The sequence below is a fragment of the Lepus europaeus genome, chromosome 4, assembly GCF_033115175.1.
Source record: "Lepus europaeus isolate LE1 chromosome 4, mLepTim1.pri, whole genome shotgun sequence".
Lineage (NCBI taxonomy): Eukaryota > Metazoa > Chordata > Mammalia > Lagomorpha > Leporidae > Lepus > Lepus europaeus.
The window spans coordinates 153,378,624-153,401,216 of NC_084830.1; the positions used below are offsets into that span (position 1 = coordinate 153,378,624).

General features: G+C 55.6%; 1 protein-coding gene across 2 annotated transcripts in view; it reads left to right on the forward strand.

Moving 5' to 3' along the window:
- ZNF608 (zinc finger protein 608) overlaps positions 1-20,269 on the forward strand; it is a 103,746-nt gene extending 83,477 nt beyond the window's left edge. For both annotated transcript variants that reach the window (XM_062189242.1, XM_062189243.1), the window contains 6 exons: positions 10,488-10,575; positions 11,034-13,476; positions 15,028-15,445; positions 15,911-16,083; positions 17,522-17,675; positions 20,184-20,269. In XM_062189242.1, coding sequence (XP_062045226.1) covers positions 10,488-10,575; positions 11,034-13,476; positions 15,028-15,445; positions 15,911-16,083; positions 17,522-17,675; positions 20,184-20,269 — 3,362 coding nt within the window. The remainder of the gene's footprint in view (positions 1-10,487; positions 10,576-11,033; positions 13,477-15,027; positions 15,446-15,910; positions 16,084-17,521; positions 17,676-20,183) is intronic.
- The last annotated feature ends 2,324 nt before the right edge of the window (positions 20,270-22,593 follow it).

Here is a 22,593-nt window from a genome sequence, read left to right on the forward strand (position 1 = left end):
CTGCTGCTTTTCCCACGCCCATTAACAGGGAGCTAGTCAGGAAAGGGAGCAGCCGGGACAGGAACCCATGCCACCTGGGATGCTGGCGTCTTAGGCGGCTACCTTACTGCTACTGTACAGTGATGGCCTCTGTTGAAAGCTTTTGTGGCCGAGAATGTCTTAATCCGATGCTACAGAAAGATCCACATCATGTGGTTCCTGTGCTCTCCACCTCCCTCCCCAGAAATTTGATTTCCAAAATGTCCACGTGTGATAGGACCCTCGATCAGATCCACCACATTGAACAAGGTGAGGGTATTGTTTTTTGGTGTTCACATGCCTCCCACCTGGCCACCCAGAGTCGTTTTGGAGTAAGACCCTGGTTTGCCTGTTTTTTCTTTCAAACAAAACCGGAAGGCTTTGGACCCTACCTGGATTCTTGAGAGGCAGCCTCGGTGGCACGCTGCCCTCTGCCCCCAGGCCTTGCAACAGACACAGCCCCCACCTCAGCACGAAGAGCCAAGGACATCCGAAGGGAGTAAGAGGTTTCTGCCTCATTCCTCCACCAGGCCTTTTCCTGCTCCATGGACTAATAATCCCCACAGCTGTTTGCCGTGGAAAAAAAGCACTGATTTATTGCTCCGTGTGCCAGCTCCCAAGTGTGACCGTTGTGCCGCCAAACAGTGCGTGTTTCCATTGGTGTTAGATTTAGCCATTCATGGGGCTGTCACGGGACCAGGCAGGGCTTTGCCCAGAATGTGAGCGCAGGAGTGTGCGCGTGCGTGTGTGTGTTTTATGACCCTGCAGAGAATTACAAGGTGACCCGGTGAGATGCTGAAATGTCGAGTCAGGCCTCCCTGGAGTAGAAAGAGGCGCCCGAAACCCTCCGTGTTGGTGCGCGCGATGACCGTTGCGCTCCTTTCTGGATAAGACTGGGAGTGCTGTGCCCCGTGGGTCCCAGTCAGTAAAGACTGACAATAGCGTTTCTCTCTCCCGGAAGCCTTGGACTGCACCCTAACTTGATCAGACCAGAGCAGAAAGACAAGAATGGGAACAATGGGAGAGGCAGTAGAAGCTGTCAGAGAGCTTGATTGATTGGCTCCTGCGCCTTGAGGCCCCTGCGCACTGATGCTTCTGCTGCTTGCGCAGGGGCCCTGTGCCACCCGGGGTCAGAACTTACCAGCCTTGTGGGGCTAACATCGCAGACTGGGCCGAAGTGCGGTCGATCATGTATACAGGAGTTTGTGTTCAGAATCGCAAGGAAAGCAGGTTTGGACTTGGGAAGGTGGGGGGGGCTGCTGCTTTTCTCCCCACGAAAGCGATTGTGTGCTTCCAGTAGGTGAGCCCTGGTTGGAGCAAAGGGTGACCGTGGTCATGGCGCATTTATGTAGCAGCTAACTGGAGCCACGTTTCAGGTGTTTCAGAATCAGCAGGGTAAAGGGAGCATCAGCAATTTTGGATTTATTAAAAAGGAATCCAAAAAATCGCCTGGAGGCTGTAATAAACCACATCAGGTGGCATGGAGTGACTTGGGCAAGTGCTGCGCACCTGTGGAGAGTGCGGGGCGACCGCATGGAGACAAGTGTGGGGTAAGCAGAGGGCTAGGGGGCGCGCAGGTGTGGAAGGGAAATGGATTTCAGCTCCGTGCCTCAAATAGGAAGGGAGCCCAGAGGGAGCCTGGCGGCTGGTGTGTGACGGCAGTGGTGTCGGGAAAGTGTCCACGCACACACACGTGTGCACCCGCGGTACCCACAGACAGAAAGACAGCCACGCAGGGCCGGCCGATTGACCAGCTCAGCTCTGCTGTGCCCCAGTAAATGCCAACAAAAGCCCCCGCCCCTCCCGTGCTGGGGTGGTTAGTCACGCTTCATTAGGCTTGTTTACCTAGAGGAGCTGGTCTCCAGCGCAGTACTGAGGAACTTGGAACTGCTGGGCTTTTATCCTCAGCTGAAAGATAGGAATTTCGGAATGTGGGGTGGGGTGGGGGTGGGAGGGCAGCCTCTGAGGTTGTGGAGGGTCCTGTTGTTCTGGATGGGAGCAGTGGCCTGTACCCCGCTCCGGGGAGCTGTTTGCACACAGGCGGATCTGCTGCCGTGGACCCTGTCTGTGGTAACTGAGGTGCGGGTGTCAGGTTCCCCCGCCCTGGGTGGCCTGGGGCAGGGGCCCTCTGTGATGTGGCACCTGCATTGCTCAGTGCCCTTCCTGGGCAGAAGGTCAGGGTGAGGTTTGCTGCCCTTAAGACGGGAGTGTCATGTCCCCACGGAGTCAGGCCCTCGGGAGTGTGCGCCATGTGTGGGTTTCGGAATTGTTTTTGTGCCAAAACGCTGGACTTCATGAGGCCCGTGCGCAGGTCACACAGCTCACTGAACTTGTGTGCCCATCCCTGCTTTGGGGGAGAGAAGGCTATGGCTCACGGAGGCCCTGGTGAGCTCACTGCATGAAGCAGGCTGCGAACCAGGTGCCTCTCTCCCCCAAAAGCCATGCTTCCAGGCACTTGGGCAGCTCCATTGGAAGGCCCTGCTGTTCCTCCATGTGTCATCTTCAGAGGTGACCGAACATGAGACTCCCCTCCTGCCCCCCCGCTTCCCTTCTTCCCTCCCGAGCCTGAGCCATGGTAGGAGGGCAGTTTCAGTGCGACAGCAAGTGCACTACCGCCCAGGCTGCCTTGGAGGGCCGGTGGCCTGGCTCTTCTGATACCTCTGCTCCTTGCTTTCTCACTGGGTTTGCCAAGGTGGTGGCTTTCTGGTGACACCCAGAATGGACCTGCTCATGTGCTGTGCCCTCTTGGGCCCCTCCCGTGTGCACACGCACGGACACACAGACCCACACAGCCGCGGAGAAAGGCAGCCCTATGTCAGCTGCTGTCTTAAATTGCTGTTTACACTCGAAGCCCATGGGATCCTAGCAGAAGGTTTGTCTCCAGCCATGGTTGCTGACCTCTGTAAAGAAGGGGCTTGTTGGGAGGTTTTTATGATCTACACAAGACACAGCTGGTGGCCAGCAGAGCTGCCGGAACGTGGGCTCTCCCGGGCCCAGTACAGCTGGAGGCAGCCCCAAAGCAGTAAGCACTCCCACCCTGCACCGGGCTCCCCAGGACATGGAAGGTCTGGTGCTCTGGTCCCTGAACAATGCGTGCACGGGAGCAGCTTTGGGATGTGTCTCAGCTTGAGTGGCTTGAGGCCTGGCGATCGTGAGGGCCAGTCTGTCCCTGTGTCGCACGCGTCTTGACAGGCACCCCAGTAGCACTTAGGCCTGGGAACTCTGCTCACCACCCTCGGCCGGTGCTGACAGACAGGCCACGGCGGGCGTGTGAGGGAGACTGGACGCTCGAAGGCCCTGGGAGGAGATTTTTCACCCTTTCCCTGTGTTTCCTCTGCACCTGTCCATTTCTTTCAGCTCTGACTCCAGGGGCTCAGTGCGCTGGGTAAGAAGCAGGCTGCTGCTGCCTAGCCCGGCATGTGGGTCCCTGACAGATATGTGGCCCCTGGCCGTGCACAGACAGCCACAGCGTTTCACACCCGTCCCCACACAGTGGCTCCAAGCACTCTGGGCAGGTGGATGGGGTGCAGGGGGCTTGTCCTACTGAAGGGCAGTGTGCCTCTGTCTGCTTTTCTGTCCCCTTTGCCTGGTTTCCTGGTGGAAGCGATGGCTGGCCCTGTAATTAGTGCTCTTGAGCCTGGGGGAACCACTGGGACAGCCAGTTGGGACAGCGGCGTCCTCTCAGTGGCTCATCTTCAGTGACGTGGGGGGACCCTGGCCATGTGGCCTGTCCCCAGGGCCACTTGTCTGCAGTTGGAATAGCAATCTCAGGAAACGAATGACTGTTTGGTCTGATGGCAAGAACTGAATCGTTACTACAGCTCCCTCAACACATCCTTGCGAAATGCCTCTCTCGGACTTGTGAGCGTTTTTATGTAAAGGATGAAAAAACTCATTTGAAGGAGCTAATGACAGAAGCTGTGAGCCTGGGTGCTGGAGGGGCGCCTTGAACCCATGTCTTCCCCGGGCGGAGCCCGAGCCCGAGCCGGAGGGGATGGGAGGCCGTTCTGCCACTCGGGAGAGGGTGTAGGAAGTCATCCTCTGATGGCGGCAGAATTCAGGGGAGCCAGAGGGCGTTGAGCAAGGAGCCACGTGTAGGACTTCGTGGTGCTGTGGTGATGCTGTTGCCCGCCAGCCTTGCGGGAGGTGGGTCTGTGCTGGAACGTCCCATGCCGGGCAGGAGTGAAACCTCTCTGTACTGATGGACACCTGCCCCGCCTGGTGGGGACCGACCCTACGTCTGCATTGAGCCCGCTCAGTGTCAGAATTCGCCTGTGCCCTGCTGTGTGGGGCTGAGCCTCGCGGGGGCCAGGTGGCTCTCGGTGCAGCCCAGCTGACTGTGTCTAACCTGCTTGCTCAATGGCAAGCTCAGGCTCTTGTTCTGCCTGTCCCCATGCTGCTCCGCTGGGCACCTTAGCAGGGGTGCTGCAGAGGGTCTGTGGACGCCTTGCCGTGGGGGTGGGGCTGCACATGCACACGCAAGGGCAGGATCCCTGTGGCTGCCTGGCTCCAAAGCAGAGGTTTTTGTCGTCGATTGTGTTTAAATTTGTTTCCTGACCGTCTCCCTGTGATGATTTTTCTTCTCGCACGTCGCTGTGTGTTGCTTCAGACGTCTATACTGACACCTAAGGCGTCCTGCAGCTAGGAAACCCGCTTGGTAGGACACAGCTTTTAATTACTGAGAAGCAGTAAAGCATCTCTTTGGGTGGTAGACGTTCATTGATCGCTAATGATCACTTCCGATCTTGGACGGTCAGAGTCCTCATGATCACTTAGACCTGCGTATGGTGACAAGAGTGTCAGCGTCCTCACAGGCTGCGGGCACTCCCGGTGGCGCCTCCCAGAGGCCTCGTTTCTGCTCCCGCTGCTGACCCACAGGACTCCCCAGCAGGCCACTGTGTTTTGTAGGGCAGGGGAAGGATGATGTCACCAAGGAAACGGGGGAAAAGAGGCGCAGCAAGAGCTTCTTGGAGCTGGCCAGTCAGCTGGGTATTGACCACCTGTCTTCATGGGAGAGAAATAGATGGCAGTGAATAAGCGAGAGCCTAGTTTTCCAAGAAGTTCAATGATTTTCCCAAATCAATACAGCTCATCAGGCCTCAGAACAAAGGCTACGGGGGAGGTGACAGTGATGGAAGTGGCTGTGTGTTCTTTTGTGTATTAAACCGTCAGGCCCGTAGGGAACAGAGTGCACTGCTTTTTTTTTTTTTTTTTTTTTAATAGGGCTTATTCAGTTTATTTAGGGAGGAAATCCTTTCACACTCTTAAAAGGGATCTCCATAAGATTGTGCACCATCAAATGTACTTTTGAAAGAGGTAAGCATAGTCAAGTAAAAAAGGGTGCCATCTCTCTCTCTCTTTTTTTTTTTTTGGCAGGCAGAGTTAGACAGAGAGAGACAGACAGAAAGAAAGGTCTTCCTTCCATTGGTTCACCCCCTAAATGGCTGCTACGGCCGGCGTGCTGCACCGATCCGAAGCCAGGAGCCAGGTGCTTCCTCCTGGTCTCCCATGCGGGTGCAGGACCCAAGCACTTGGGCCATCCTCCACTGCACTCCCGGGCCACAGCAGAGAGCTGGCCTGGAAGAGGAGCAACTGGGACAGAACCAGCGCCCCATCTGGGATTAGAACCTGGGGTGCCGGCGCCGCAGGCAGAGGATTAGCCTGGTGAGCCACGGCGCCGGCCGGTGCCATCTCTTAAAAGCAGCGTTTTGCTGTTGTTATTGTGCTTTGGACTTGGTTGAAAATCTCCTCTTGTTGCCGTTTATAGATAGGGGTTTAGATGCAGTAGAAAGAACATTCCTGGTTTTGAGAGTAGCCTCTGGCAAGTCGAGAACCAGAGCTGTGCTCCCAGAAACAAGCCCCAGTCCCCGAGTCCTGAAGATGATACCTAGCCAGAGAGGATGGCTGCCCGTGTGCACCGTTGTGATTAACGGAGACAGAGCGAGATCCCTGCAGACCAGCAGTGCTGAGCCCCTCCGTCCGTTCCTCTCGAAGCTCACTGTGCCCGTGCAGAGTCATAGGGGAGCACCAGCGCCATGTGTCTCTGGGCCCCGGGGCTGGGGTGGCGGCACCCTGGGGCGTGAAGTGGTTGACCAGACTTTGGTGAGTGCCGCCCTGGCTCTGAGCCCCGCAGCCCCGGGTTACAGATGGCTCCATTGCAGGATGTGGCTGGAGCGACTCTTCAGACATTCAGCCCTGAGCGGTAGGGCTGTTTGAAAAAATTCCTGCCTCTTGGGTCATGTGACCACACTTGCTTCTGTTGTTCTGTGCTCATGTATATACTTGGCACTGGTCATACCGGAAAGTCCCTCTGCCTCTGGGCTGGCTTGTATCCTGTGAGCAACCTTAGCTGTAAATTTTGAAATTTCCCCTTACATACTTGGAAACTTACCTCGGTCCTTTGAAAAAGGGCCCGTCGCAGGGTGCAGAGCTCTGGAGCCAGAACAGCCAGCCAGGGTACAGTGCGAGATGCAGCATCATTTAATAGAAGACGCGCCAATTGTGAGTGCGACACTGAGCCGCTGGTGGTGAGGAGGAGTTTGGGACAAAGGCGTGGTGGTAAATGGTGCCTTACACACTAGCACATTGTGTCAGTATGTAGGGTGAGGGCCAGCGCCGTGGCATAGCGGGTAAAACCACCTCCTGCAGTGCCAGCATCCATATGGGCACCAGTTCGAGTCCCGGTTGCTCCACTTCCGATCCAGCTCTCTGCTATAGCCAGGGAAGGCAGTATAAGATGGCCCAGGTCCTTGGGCCCCTGCACCCACATGGGAGACCTGAAAGAAGCTCCTGGCTCCTGGCTTTGGATGGGGGCAGCTCTGGACATTGTAGCCGTTTGGGGAGTGAACCAGGGAATGGAAAACCTCTCTCTCTCTGTATCTCTCTGCCTCTGCCTCTCTGTAACTCTTTCTTTGAAATAAGTACATCTTTTTTTTTTTTAAAGAGCACATAAAATTATTTAGAATTTTTTTTTAAATGTAGGGTGATATGATACCTGCTAGTCTATAACTTTATCTTGTGGCCACAAGACCAGAAATTGGTAGCATTTTTGTTGACACTAATGTTTCCCTACAAGAATCATAAATTAAGGAAAGAAATGTGCAAGCTTTTTATTTACTTATTTATTTATTAAGGGTTCGGGCATCCTTGGGTTAGAATTGGGGCCTGTTAGAATGAGGTTACGTTTTCTGGCCATGCGCACACCAGGTCCATCCAGATGTGGTCATCAGAGTGAGAGTTTGAAAACACGCCGGGCGGAGACTCGGGTCCCCTTTAAACTGTAACACAGGTGGGTCCTTTGGGAAATGGGGCATTTGCCCAGTTCTTGAGGCAACAACCTCACGCGTGCCAGCAATGCTAATTCCTACAGCACATCTTTGGGGCAGGATCTCTCCACAGAGCCTCTCCTGGATGTGCTAGGGGGAGAGGACGCTGATGGGGAGAGCTTGGTCACCGTGGGAGGAAGTCCCCGGGGGGATTCTATGTCTATTCTCTTTGGTCAGCCCAGATCTCATCCATGCCTGGGTGTCCAGTGAGCTGGGGGCTGACCCTGCTGCTGCTGCTTGGGAGGACCCAGGCGCGCTGTGTGTATGAGGGCAGGATGTGTGCTGGGTGTGAGCTGGTAGACTGGGGCTGGAGGCTCACTGTGCTGCTCAGGGCTCCCACTGGAGGAGGCTCTGCCACCTTCAAGGTCACTGCCGTCATTTCCTGCCCAGCCAGCCAGCAAGGGGAGACCAGGCCCCCCAGGTTCTCAGAGGTTCTGTGATAGACGTGTTCTTGCTTAAATGCCTAGATGTTTAGACGCTGTACCAGTATGAGACAGAGTGGCACCAAAGCAAGGAAGAAAACTGTATTGGGATTCTCGTTAACAGTGTTTCTTGGTGGCCTGTGCTGTGGCACAGCAGGTTGACCCCTGGCCTGCAGCACCAGCAGCCCGCACGAGCACCAGTTCCAGTCCCAGCTGCCCTGCCTCCAATCCAGCGTCATGCTGGTGAGCCAAGGAAGGCAGCAGCAGGCAGCCAAAGCCCTGGAAGAAGCTCCTGGCCTTGTGGCCGTTTGGGGAGTGAACCAGCAGATGGAAGACCTCTCTCTCTGTGTCGCTCCTTCTCTCTCTTAACTCTGCCTTTCAAATAAATAATTTTTTTTTTTAAAAAAAAAGTTTACTTATTTTCGTCCACTTGAAAGGCAGAGAGAGACACCTGCACTCGTCTGCTGGTTTGCTCCCTCAGTTGTGGCAACATCCAGGGCAGGCGAAAGCCAGGAGCAGGAACTTTATCCCTCTGCCTCACGTGGGTAGCAGGGGCCCGAGCACTCGGGCCGTCTTCTGCTGCCGGGCATTGTATGCCTGGTCAAGGGATTTGTTTGTTTTGCTTGCATGTGGAGCACCCGTGTTCCCCGAGGCCTGTGCACTGTGCGGTGTACACTAGGCCATTCTTCAAGCCGCACTGCACAGCTCCAGCTCTGGCCGCGCGGACAGACAGGTGCAGGCGCACGCGTGGGATGAGGAGTAGAGCGTGTGTCTTGAGCATCCTAAGGGCCACGCGCGTGAGAAACCCAGCAGGCCCTTGGCAGCTGAGAGCGGGCTCTGGTGTCCCTTCAGCTCCCACCGCCCAGGGCAGGCGGGTTAGAGGCCTGTGCGGTGCAGCGCGTGTGCCAGCCCCCGCCTGCACCGCAGCACGCAGCTCCTGGGCCCGCCTGCCTCCAGCGAGGGTGGCCGGCGCTGGCCAGTGAGCGGCCAGCGTTCGCGGGGCCGGCAAAGGCCGTGGTGGGGGTAGTGGCAACAAAAGCCGGGCATGCAGCTCCTCCGCTCCCAGTGTGGAGCACTGCGTGTTTGCAAGCGCGGGGATCCGCCTGGAGCTAGGGGGAGCGGGGTGTCTCAGAGGCCGCCCCCAGCCCCCCGCTCGCCTTTCCCACAGGGGGCTCGTGAAAGAGCCCTTTCCCCCCAATGTGTTCATTTTCACCAAATACCTGATGACCATGGGTGCTCAATGCAATGTGACCTTTTAGGCTCAGTGGTTACCAACAACAAAATTCCCCCTTCCCCAGGGCACTGCAGAAGACCCAGACGTGATGGCAGGAAATGCCTGCCTTGCTCCATCCTAGCGGTTATTTGCCTCCCACCCCTCCACGAGCACAGGGAGCTGCACCGCAGGAGCGGCGACACACACCCTCTGGGAAGCAATTCTCAGAATCTCCCTTGTGAAAGAACCCCCCTCCCCGCCCCTGGAGTCCCCTGCTGCCCTGACAGGGTCCCGAGGAAGTGAGTTTGACCTGGTGAGATTTCCCCCCAGCATCAGCGAGCTCAGTTCGGGTTTCCTGTGAAATTCAAAATGGGAGTGGTCAGGCGAGGGCGTGGGCCAGCCGCACACAGACTCTGAGTGAGGCTCTCCGGGATTTGGGGGGGAGAGAGAGAGAGAGGTGGGGGCAGCGAGGAGGAGGAAGGCTCACTGCCATGTTTCGGTACCCTGATTCTTGAGATCTGTCCCCAAATCCAGTCCTTTTAACATCAGCTGTGAAGCAGGGAGTCTTTAAAAAAAAAAAGCTTGCCTGTCCTCCAGAGAAATAAAGAGGATGTTATATTTTGTATCTCTGTGACATTTGTTGTACTAAGTGCACTTAAGTTTAGTAATTCACAGATGTAGAGCTAAATTAAATTGTCTGTCTGCAGAGCAGTAGGGAGAGGCAGAGTGGCTTGCAGGAAACAAGCCGTGTTGGTTTTGAGATTTCTAATCCTCAGTGGCAAATGCTTGCCAGAGTGGATTCTAAAGATAACCCCCAGAGCAGATCTTAGTGTGCACATTCATTTTCTTACGAGGGCTATTTTGGGAGCCCTTCATATACCACAAGACCAAACAGTGACATGGATACCCTAGCAAAGGCTGGTGACTGCCTGCCTGAGTCGAAGAGGGGAGGGTTAGGAGAGAGAACTCACAGCTCAGCGTCTACTGCCTGGCCTCCCAGTCCCTGTTTTTAGGCATCTGCACCGTATTTTTTTTTTTTTTCTTAATAAAAATGGCCATCATTTCAGAGTTGAATTGGAATCAGAACCGATGGCTCTCGGTCCCCTCTGGTTTAAGCCCTGGTAACTGGCGCTCAGTTGATGTTGGCCGCTTGCCAAGCGAAAGCAATTATGTGTAATAATAGAAAAATTAAGAGGTGAGTGTTGCTGTTTTACAGCAGGACATGGCAAGAACCATTTCCTTCTGTCAGCGGTATCTTGATTACACTCTCACACACTCTTGCCACACGCATGCGCATGAACACACACACACACACACGCATACACAATTTCCTGTGGGTTTTAACTTGAGGTCACTGAAACCAGAAAGAGGAAGAAGGCAAACCACAGCTTTTGAAAGCAAGCGAGGATAGAATGTGCTGGTAAAACCATCATCATCATCATCATCACCACTGAGCTGGCAATCACCGTGCTGAGCGAGGTCCTTTCTTTGCTGTCTCCCCCCAACCAGGTGTCCTGGTGGTCAATGTCACATGGAGGAACAAGACTTACGTGGGGACTCTCCTGGACTGCACCAAGCACGACTGGGCCCCCCCCAGGTATGCAGCAGGTCTTTGGCTTCTCTGCTCTCTGCACACATAGGGAGCCACATGGAGAGACCTGTGCTTCGTCCAAGTCTGCCTGTGGTTGCAACGTGAGCAGCTTGGGATGGAGCACGGTGAGACACAGATGCTGGGTTTCTTCTCTAGTCAGCAGAGGCCTGCTGGTCACACCTTCTCTCTCTCCCTTGTCATCGTCTTTTCTCAAACTGGAAATCAGAGCTGGGCTGGAAGCAGGCAGCCCCCCCACCCCCGTCCCACAGAGCCGTCAGAAGACTGGTGGTGGTCAGTCCTCGTGCAGGTGTTGGAGGGAAGGAAGGAGGGTCTCGTCCTGGGCTGGGCCCAGCCGTGGAGCCCCTGGGTGTTGCCTCCCCGTTTTTTGGTGCTGTATCCTGTCCCGTGTGATGTCACCTGTTCTGTGGGTGCTCTTTCTGACCTGTGTTCCTTGTTTCCCCCAGGTTTTGCGAGTCACCAACGAGTGACCTGGAGATGAGAGGGGGCCGGGGCCGAGGGAAGAGAGCGAGGTCGGCCGCCGCGGCCCCCGGCTCTGAGGCCAGCTTCGCGGAGTGCCGAGGGCTGCAGAGCAAGAACCGAGGGGGGGCCAATGGGAAAGGGAGGCGGGGCAGCCTCAATGCCAGTGGCCGCAGGACGCCCCCAAACTGTGCCGCCGAGGATATCAAAGCCAGCCCTTCCTCCACCAACAAGAGGAAAAACAAGCCCCCCATGGAGCTGGATCTCAACTCCAGCTCTGAGGACAGCAAGCCTGGGAAGCGGGTGCGCACCAACTCCAGGAGCACCCCCACCACGCCCCAGGGGAAGCCGGAGGCCACCTTCCTGGATCAGGGCTGCTCCTCTCCTGTGCTGATCGACTGCCCCCACCCAAACTGCAACAAGAAGTACAAGCACATTAACGGCCTGCGCTACCACCAGGCCCACGCGCACCTGGACCCGGAGAACAAGCTGGAGTTCGAGCCCGACAGTGAGGACAAGATCTCGGACTGCGAGGAGGCCCTGAGCAATGTGGCCCTGGAGTGCAGCGAGCCCAGCACAAGTGCCCCAGCCTACGACCAGGCCAAGGCCCCCGCGTCTCCTGGGGCCGGGAACCCCCCTGGGACCCCCAAGGGCAAGAGAGAGCTGCTGAGCAATGGCCCGGTCGCCACACTCGGTTCCAAAGCTGGAAAGAATTCGGGCAAAAAGAAGGGCCTGAGCGCTGACCTCAGCAACCTGCCCGTGATCTCCAACATGACGGCCACACTGGACAGCTGCTCGGCGGCCGACGGCAGCTCGGCTGCCGAGATGCCCAAACTGGAAGCCGAAGGGTTGATTGACAAGAAGACTCTGGGAGAGAAGGAGAAGGGCCGGAAAGCCAGCAACTGCAAAATGGACAAGAACCTGTCTAAGCTGAAAGGCGCCCGGCCCATCGCCCCAGCGCCCGCGCCCACCCCCCCGCAGCTCATCGCTATCCCCACGGCGGCCTTCACCGCCACCACCACGGGGACGATGCCTGGCCTGCCCTCCCTCACCACCACCGTCGTCCAGGCCACGCCGAAGAGCCCCCCGCTGAAACCCATCCAGCCCAAGCCCACCATCATGGGAGAGCCACTCACCGTGAACCCGGCTCTCGTGTCACTCAAAGACAAGAAGAAAAAGGAGAAACGGAAGCTCAAGGACAAAGAGGGCAAGGACTCGGGCAGCCCGAAGACGGACGCCAAGCTGGGGAAGCTGGAGGAGCCCAAGGGGGCGACGGGCAAGGACCTGGCAGGGCATTTCCTGAAGGACCACCTGACCAAGGGCGAGGGGCTGGCCAACGGCCTGGCGGAGTCCCAGGAGAGCCGCATGGCCAGCATCAAAGCTGAGGCCGACAAGGTGTACACGTTCACCGACAACGCGCCCAGCCCCTCCATCGGCAGCGCCTCCAGGACGGAGTGCAGCACCCTGGTGAACGGGCAGGCACCCATGCTCACCCAGAACGGGCCCGAGAGCTCGGCGGCGAAGACCAGCAGCCCCGCCTACTCAGACATCTCGGACGCCGCAGACGATGGGGGCTCGGACAGCAGGTCGGAGGGCATGAGGTCCAAGGCCAGCTCCCCGTCGGAGATCCTCTCTGGCAAGGACGGTGTCGCCAGGGGGCATCCTGCAGCCACAGCGCAGGTGTCTCAACTGAAGGAGTCCCCCTCCCCCTATTACCATGGCTACGACCCTTACTACTCCCCCAGCTACATGCACCCAGGCCAGGTGGGCACGCCTGCAGCCGGGACCGGCGGGAGCTCGCAGGCGATGAAGGTGAAGAAGGAGTGTGAGGAAGACGCCGAGAAGAAAGACAAGGCAGAGCAGTTAGAGTCTAAGAAAGGGGACCACGGCGCTGCCCCCCTGCAGCCACAGCACCAGTCAGTGATCACTCAGAGACACCCGGCCCTGGCCCAGTCCCTGTACTACGGCCAGTACGCCTACGGGCTCTACATGGACCAGAAGTCCCTGATGGCCACCAGCCCCGCCTACAGGCAGCAATACGAGAAGTACTACGAGGACCAGAGGCTGGCCGAGCAGAAGGTGGCCCAGGCCGGCAGAGGAGACTCTGAGCGGAAGCACGAGCTCCCCTTGAAGGAGCTGGGCCAGGAGGACGGTAAACAGAAACACGTGCCGTCGGCCACGGTCTCAAAAGCTCCCTCTACCCCGGAGCCTAGCAAAAGCCATTCTAAACTAGGGCCTTCCGTGCCTAATAAAACTGAGGAGACAGGTAAATCGCAGCTTCTCTCCAATCAGCAGCAGCAGCTTCAGGCCGACAGCTTCAAAGCTAAGCAAATGGAAAACCACCAGCTTATTAAGGAGGCTGTAGAAATGAAATCTGTCATGGACTCTATGAAGCAGACAGGTGTAGACCCAACCTCGAGATTTAAACAAGTAAGATTGTGGAACGTGGCCCCGAGAGAGAGAGCAGTCTGGGCGTGGATCTGGTGCAGACCACACACAGCCGAGGAGCCCCCCCCCCACCAACACCCGCCCTCCCCCGCGCCCCCCCCTACCACCACCACCACGTGAGGGTCTCCCCCCTTGTCTCGGGGCTCTCGGGAGCTGCTCTAGGGCTGCCGCGGAGGGCACGGCGCCTGCTGTCGGTGTTGGGCGCGTGCAGTCGGAGGCACCTGGGGGTGTACATGCCTGGCTGGCTCATGCTCCCTGTGACTCTGTGGAGGCCCCGGGGGCTGCAGGCATTCCAGCCCAGGGTGGCCAAGTTCCCGTCCACCTCCGAGGCTGCGGGTGTCTGCTCTCTCTCAGATGCTCATGTCCAGTTTGTTAGTGTCTTCTAGGAGAATGGAAATCGGGCCCCTGCATTCACCCTGGCCGTTCATCTTGTTTGTTGAACGAAACGTGGGGCCTAGGTGTCTCTCCCCCAGGCTGTGTCTCACCCCCTGTGTTCACTGCCCCAAAGAAGAGCTCAGAGCTGCGTGCTTGTGAGCAGAGTTTGGGAGGAGCCCCGAGGTCAGCCAGCCTGAGAGCCCGTGAACTCGGGTTGCAGCTGTGCGTGCTCCAGCTCATCCTGTCCCCGCTGGGACTCCCTGACTCGCCAGCTGCACCGAGCATCGGTCCTGGTATTTCCCAGCCTCAGAAACCCTCCTCGCCATCTCCCCCAACACCCCCCACCCCTGCAGTGCTAAGAGCGTCCCTGGTGAATCAGATGGAAACTCCTCCCCCGCGCACACGCCTGCCACAGGCCAGGAGGATGCCAAGCCCCCACACCCCCACCTTCCCAGGCCGCAGCCCGGCAGGGCTCCATCAGAAGCATCTGACCTGGGGGCGGGGCGGGGGGAGAGGCGGGGTGCATAGATGGTTCTGTGTTTCTCATAGAGAAGCCAGCTTGTGTGCTCTCAGTTTGAACTTGTGTTTTGGCTGAGATGTTAGCGTGACAAGAAGTGAGCCGATGTACCGAGCGAGCCTCAGCCGTAGCAGACGCAGAAGTCTGTTAGGAATCCCAGGGTTTTTCCTCCTCCTCAGCGATGTTAGCAGGTGTTGTAATTACATAAACTGACCCTTACTAGCTTACATTGGGGTTTTTAAAAAAATTCTTCTTCTTTTTTTTTTGTTTTTAAACCTAGGTGAGATAGTAAAAGGAGAAGGAGGGTTGTGATGGCGTTATGTATTGTTGCGAAGTGACCTTAGTTCCAGCAGACTGGAGTCTGGAACACAGCTCCACTATTGTGACCTTGATCTTGATGTTGCTTGTAAAATTTGGTCTTGTCATCTGTACGAGGAACCCATGGTATCACCTACCCCAGAAATGATTTGCTTGGTGTGGGAAGGGGGTAAAGCTATTGGCCCAGTGCCTGACACATGCATAAATGTTAAGTTACTATCAGAAGTCAGAGGCATAGTGCTGTCTGTCGTGACGATGTAATGGGTTTTCTTAGAAATTGAAATTTGCAGATACACACACACACAAATCTCTTTTTCAATTAGGACCCAGATTCAAGGAGTTGGCATCATTATGTGTACCAGCCCAAATACCTGGAGCAGCAGAAGTCCGAAGAGCTTGATAGAGAGAAGAGATTGAAAGAGGACAGTCCGAGGAAAACCCCTAACAAGGAGGGCGTGGCGTCCAGCCTTCCCGTGTCCTTGGCCAGCATCAAAGAGGAGCCCAAGGAAGCCAAGCGTCCCGATTCCCAGCCGATGGAGGAGAACAAGCTGAAAAGCGACGACCGGAAGACTCCCGTGAACTGGAAGGACTCGCGGGGAAGCCGAGTGGCCGTGTCCTCACCCATGAGTCAGCACCAGTCCTACATCCAGTACCTGCACGCGTACCCGTACCCGCAGGTGTACGACCCCAGCCACCCCGCCTACCGGGCGGTCTCGCCCGTCCTGATGCACAGTTATCCCGGTACGTGCCGGGCACTCTGACTGCACACGAGGGTAGGGGCTGTGTTCTGCAAGATCGAATGGCATTCGTGTTGCTTGTTTTCCTGCTGCTTGGCGTCTGTGATGGTCCAGTGTGCCTGTTAGACTGACAGATCCTTTATCGCCTGGGAAAATAGCCTAAGCACTTCCTGTCCGTAATCATTACGGCTGCCATTGCTTCCACTTAAGCAGACGCACAAGTGTATGAAGTGGCCGTAAGCTCCATTCCGTACGTAACCTCCGTTCACCAGGATGGATAAACTGGGGGAAGAAAATGGGCACACGTGGTCCCTGCAGTTTAAGGATGACGGAGCCCGGTCCTCATGTGACCCCCCCCCTGTGTTGAGATCCCCACCTCTTATGCCATGTTCCTGTAGCCTGAGGGATTCTGTGTTCTGTCGCAAGGTGTAGCCTGTAACTTGACGCGGCCTTTGTCGTGTACCTGCAGGGGCCTATCTCTCGCCAGGATTTCATTACCCTGTCTACGGGAAGATGTCGGGGAGAGAAGAGGCCGAGAAAGTCAACACCAGCCCCAGCATCAGCGCGAAAGCAGCCACTGAGTCGAAAGCCCTGGATCTGCTGCAGCAGCACGCCAGCCAGTACCGCAGCAAGTCTCCCGTCGTAAGCCGCCTGCCACTGCTGTGTTTGGGGGCGCCATGGGGGGCAAGCTAGAGAAGGGTTGTGAGCCCTGCGAGACTTGGGAACCCCAGCTGTGAATTCAGGGGTGCTGTGTTACCCCAGCACACAAGGAGCGAGCGCTCAAGGGTGAGGCCGTGTCACACGGAAGGGAAAATGTAGTCGAGGTCCGTGTGGCTGTAGCAGGCTTCCCTGTTGGAAAATCTCGTGTCAGAACTCGCTCACCCAAGGCTGGAGTTTAGATGCGTGGGAGCCAGCTTGTGGCGCTGAAGCCATTTTTTTTTTATAAAAGCCGGAGAAATTAAGTCCTGGAGGATTCTGTCGTACAGCCTGCCTGTAGCTAAGTGGTCCAGAGCCTGCAAGCCCTTGATCCACTGGGCAAATTGTGCTTTTTGAAAGTGTTTTTCTTTTGGAATAGGTTTGTAAAAAATCTGGGACTCTAGTGTACAAATTCAGATGAGCTCCTTCTCCTTAGACAGTGGAAAGTCTGGTGTAGTCACTTGGCCGCGATGGCTCAGAGCAGGCAGCCTGAGCTGGCCGTGCGTCCCGCTCCCCACCAATGCGAGCACGGGCGGGGCTCAGGACCCCCCCAGCCTGCATCCCTCGATGTCCGCGCTGGGCGCCTGGCTTCTCCAGAGGTCTGAGCTGTCAGCGTCTCCTTTGCCCCTCGGTCAGTTTCCTGCTGGGGGCAGGAGCGGAGCCGAGGGCCCGGTGCCCTCTTGGTGTCATTCAGGCATGGAGTGGAGTCTTGCACAGGTGAGGCTCCTAGGCAGGGGCCAGCCTCCTGGCTCTGGAGCGAGGGCTGCCACGGCCGTGCCTTGGCTTGGGTCAGCCGACACAGTGCAGGTGAATGGGGGAGGAAGACGTGGGTGAAAGGGCGGGGCTTCTGAAAGGCACACATGTGCAGGAGACACACAGTCCTTCACCATCCTGGGACGGCGGCTAGTCCGCCCCGACTAGACGGTGGCGGACTGTTTGTGAGGCTGTGTCTTTGAAGGGTGTGAAGCGGTTACAGAGGTGTTGAAGATGATGAGAAAGTCTCTCGCCCACAAATGACCAGTTTAAAAGTCTGAATGGAAAGCATGGGTGTAAAGATGCGGCTCCGGGGCCTTGTCTTCCTGAATGCTTGTGGAGGAGTTGTTCCTGGGACATGGGCCAGCCTGCAGCTGCGAGCGAGTCCAGGGCAGGTTCCTCTCGCTGCTGCGGCCATGCAGGAGACCCTGGATGCCGCTGGGCGTCCCTCCCTTAGTTGTTGGCTTGAATTGCAGCGGGAGGCGACCCTGAGTTATCAGCGAAGACTGCAGTGTCTCTGTCCACGCCTCAGGGCTCAGCGGGCTGTAGCAGCGGGACAGGGCGGTGTGGTGCTCCTGCTGGTGCGTCCGGAGGCATTCAATGGGGGTGCGGTTTCTCTTCTCTCCTGCAGCCGGTGGAGAAGGGAGCGGCTGAGCGGGAACGGGAGGCCGAGAGGGAACGAGATCGTCACTCGCCGTTCAGCCAGCGCCACCTGCACACGCATCACCACACCCACGTGGGCATGGGTTACCCGCTGATCCCCGGGCAGTACGACCCCTTTCAAGGTCAGCAGCGCCGTCCTTATGGTGTCTTTGTTCCGCCTGCCCTGGGGAACAGTTGCTGACACTGCCTGACCCCACCTTCCAATAAAAACGCGGAGCGTTGAGTTGCCTTCAGCTGTGGGGAGGGCTCTCTGCCTCTTCACCCGGTACAGCCCAGGCCCTGCCTGCAGCTCCGTGTTCTGTTGGGACACAGCGTGACTCCTGCGTGGTAATTGTCACGTGTTGCTGAGTGATGTTATCGGGCTCTCAGGGTTATCGCGCAGGCTGAGGGTGGCGGCCGGCGCCTGGGACGCTGACCGTAGCAGTGGAAAGATCAGATACGGACTGTGGGGGCACAGCAGAGATGGGGGCTGGGGTGGCCGCCGTGACATGGTTTGTCTCATCTCTGCAGCCTGTTTTCCCAAGCAAGTCGCATGAGTAATAGACCAGATTTAACACTTTTATAACGAAGCTCAAGGTCCTACAGCCCTTCCTTCGCTGAAGAGGAGGGAGGAGGAGGAGGGGGAGGAGGGTTGAGAAGGGGCAACCTTCTTTCAGAGGCGCAGAGTGGATGCAGGGGAGCCTTGGCTGCGTGGTGGGGTCCCCGGCTGGCAGCAGCAGGCTGTGTTTGCTCACGGATCTAGAGGCCGAGAGTTGGCGATCAGGGTGCCAGCAGCCGCCGTGGCTGGATGCTAGTGAGGCCAGGCTGTGTATGTGTGTGTGTGTACATGTTTATGTATATGTGTGTAGGTGTGTGTCCATATGTATGTGTGTACATGGTCATATGTGTATTGTGTACATGTGTGTATGTGCGTACGTCTGTATGTATGTGTACATGTTTATGCATATGTATATATCTAATGTACATGCATGTGTGCATGTTTGTATGTACATGTGTGTAGGCGTGTGTCCATGTGTACGTGCGTGTGTATTTGTGCATATGTGTATGTCCATGTGTATGTGTATTTGTGCATATGTGTTTTATGTATATGTGTATGCCCACATGTATGTGTGTGTGCATGTGTGTGCGTGTTTGTGTGTGCATATGTATGTGTCTATGTGTATGTGTGTGTGCATGTATGTGTGTGTGTGTGTGTGTGTGAGAAGCTCTCCAGGGTCTCCTCTCACAAGGACCTAGTTGTATGAGGCTCCACCTTCGTGACCTCACTTCACGTCACCCCTTTGAGACCATGTTTCTAAACTTACAGTGGTAGGTACAACATCCCCATGTAGGGTGAGGCACGATCTAGTCTAGACATAGTTCTTGCCTGGTTGCCTCTTGCCCAGCTGTGTGCCTATCAAGTAAGACGGTGACTCTTCCGGGAATAGGAAGGGATAGACCAGTGCAAAAGGGTGGTTCTGATTCATTCAGCCCCTGCAGCTGTCGTGTTCAGAGAGAGCCCCTCTCGTCCCTGAATGACTTGAGCTGAGCGTGAGCAAGCTTGCAAGAGAACAGGCTTTTATTTCTCACCTGCGCATCTGTGGCAAGGTCTAGCGGGCCGGACAGTCCGGCACTTTCAGGGCGCTGGTCCTGTGATTGTAGTGCCTTCAGTTCCCTCTGGGGAAAGAAAACAGACACAAGTCCAGGACAGGGAGAGAGCAGCCTTCCTTAGGTTTGCGTTTGTTGACTTTCCCCCGCCCCTGCCCGGCACAGTTTTCTGTAGACATTAAAAGAAGTCCGCATTTGGAGTGATCATGTCCTCGGAGGGCCGCCTTTCTCTTACATGTTAAGACTGTTTCTGGGTTTGCTTTAGACTGAGGTGACTTCTAAGTTTCATTTACTGATTGTGTGTGCTTTTTTAAAAAAGCTTTTTTATGTTAAATAATATACAGAGAGGGATGGGGTGGGAGAGGGAGAGACTTTCCGTCCACTGGTTCACTCCCCCAGTGGCCTCAATGACTGCAGCTGGTTCAGGACAAAGTCAGGAGCCCGGAGCTCCATCGGGGTCTCCCATGTGTATGGCAGGGGCCCACGCACTGGGCCATCCTCTGCTGCCTTCCCAGGTGCATTAGCAGGGGAGCTGGATCGGAAGTGGAGCAGCTGGGACTCGAACCCTTGCTCCTATGGTATGCCAGCATCGCAGGAGGCCGCTTAACCCGCTGGGCCCCAGTGCTGGGCCCTGATCCCGTGTGCCTACGGGAAGCATTCTGTTGGGTCACTGGGGAGAGTGTTGAAGCGGTCTAAGTATCAGCGCAGTGTCGCGACCTCAGCAGCATGCCGCGTGTTCTGTGAGTCGCCGTGCCTTTTGCTGGCTGGGCTTACCTGGACTTACTCTTTGTCCTGAGCTCCCACTTGAGGCAGCCTTGCACACCATTGGGTGCCATGCAGAGCCGGAGAGCTGGCCTGCTCTGTCCACTGAGGAACCGCAGCGGGTGTGGCAGAGGGACCGGGGCAGGCCCGGGGCAGACCGCCATAGGTTTGGTCGACACAGGACGCATTGCTGCCTGCAGCCCTTAGCTGCGCAGCCTGCGTGCTGTGAGCTTTCTTATCCTGGGAAAGGTCACCAAACGCTGTGTTTTTCCCTCCATTAGGCTTGACCTCTGCCGCCCTGGTGGCCTCCCAGCAGGTGGCTGCCCAGGCCTCTGCGTCAGGAATGTTTCCTGCACAGAGAAGGTGAGTCTCCTCCGTGTTCTGAGCGGTTGGGAGGGGGCAAGCACACAGGCTGCTGAGGCCAAACCCTTCGCTCTGTGGTGTTCACAGCATGGCACTGGACGTGCGTGTTCGACAGGTGTGCTGCACCTGCAGCCCGCGTGCCGTGAACCCCATCCCGTAAATGCGCCGTGGATTGATAGCAGACTGACCCGGTTTTTAGGCAGTTCAAGTTCTCTTGGATTATCCTTACACTTGGTGGAAAAGAATTCACCGTGACTCCCTGCGTTGGGTTTCAAATAAAGTCAGAGGTGGAAAGATTTGTTTTCATGATGCTGGAGATAATACTTATCCTATGGTTTTTTTTAAATTTGTTTTTGTTTATTTGAAAGGCAGATTTACAGGGGTGGAGGGGAGGGGGAGACAGGGAGATTGCTGGTTCAGTCCACAAATGGCTGCAAAAGCCGAGGCTGTGCCAGCCTGAAGCCAGAAGCTTCAGTCAGGTCTCCCACATGGGTGCATGGGCCCACGCGCTCGGGCCGTCCTCCACAGCCTTCCCAGGCCAGTAGAAGGGAGCTGGATCAGAAGTGGGGCAGCTTCACAGGCGGCCGCTTACCTTGCTACAACACCGCACCACCAGCCCCTCCTGCGGTATTTTCAATGATTCGTTAAGTTAGTTTTAAGAAGGAAAGTAACTGATCGGGGGTTAAATTCCTGTACAATGAGTGTTTGCCTCCCTGTGAGATCCCTGGAATTGGGTCCCACGGGTTGAGAAGTAGAAGGGGCCGTGTGGGGTGAGGGGTGCGGGGTGCGGGGTGCGGGGCCGCTGTTGCGGGAGCCCTGTGCTAAGCTGTGCCTTTCTCTTGCAGAGAGTAACAGGAGTGGAAGTGTCCGTGGCCATGTGACTGGATCACATGGGGAAGGCTTTATACAGACATCAGTTCCATGGTGTTAATTTGAAATGCCTTAATGGCAGGCAAAAACCAGTCATTTCATTTTTGTAAATTACAGATTTTATCACAGAGTAACAAATGTTGCTGTAATTAAACTTCTGTTTTATATATATATATACGTATACATATCTGTATATATACATATATATATAAATATATATATATATATTCTTTACTTTTTGTATCAGTAACCAGGCTCGCACACACAGGGTCTGCTACCAGTCAGTGAAAGGAGGTTTTTAAAGACATACCTGTCACGTTGAGAAGTGTTAGCCGCGAACGGCTGCTTTTCCTTTTTTCTTTCCTTTTCCTTTACAACTGTAAATAAATAACGTTCCGTATCGGTGTGCCTGAACCTGCATCTCCTTCCTGTATTTCCCAGAAGCCCCTCAGTAAGGCGACGACACTTTGGTACAATGTAGATGTCTACTTGGTGGCTCCTGTGAAAGACGCATCAGTGGAACATGTTGCTGTGGTCACTGTGTGTGCTTGTGTATCGTGGGAAAAAATACTTTTGGAAGGCATGGGGTTGCCAGTACCACAAAAACTGTGTTGTATATAATGTAAACATGGAAAGGGGGTGACGGTGAGCATCTGTGAGTAATGAGGTGTCATTTTTGGATAATCTTGAACGGCAGATAACCCAATAGCCTGCGTACCAGAGACATCTGTGATTGTTCTATACTTGAATAGTCCTGCGGTCCTTATTTTTGTTCTGTTTTGTTTTTTAAATGTTTACAATTATCCAGTTTTAGAAGAGAGAGACTTTAACGCCATTGCCTGGTTACTTGTTTTATGCTGTAATCTAGTTTATTTTATGTAAAATGTATATTGAATGCTTTCCTTTTTTATACCTGCCTTAAATAATTTGGCAATCAGAATTAAAAAAGGTTTTTTTTTTTATAATGGCTCCTTGTCTGTCTCGTGTTATTTCTGGCTTGCCTGAGCATGACCCTCACTTTCAAACGAGGGTTTCTGCGTATCGAATCCCGTATGCTTAACAGAGCGGTGCCCAGACGTTCACCCTTGTTGGATGGAAGAACACAGGCTTGCTTCTTAGTGCTGTATTTAACTGCGTGACTGTGTACTTACTAACGGGCTGTCTACCCCCAGCGTGGGGCATCTCATCCCTGCAGATGGGTCCTGATACATTTCTGCCATAGGGACTGATAGGCCAGATGTGCATCCAGGGACACAGGGACAGGAGCTAAACCGTGCCAGTCAGCGAGCAGTCATTGAACTGCTTTACTGGAACGTTCCGTGCCACACCTGAACTCCGCCTGCCCTCTGCCGTCTTCCCTCCCAGTGCCTCTACTCACCCCAGGCACTGTGCAGGGTGCTAGGGTAAAGCAGTGAGTGAACAGACAACCATTCCTGCCTGCGTATAGCTGGCATTTTC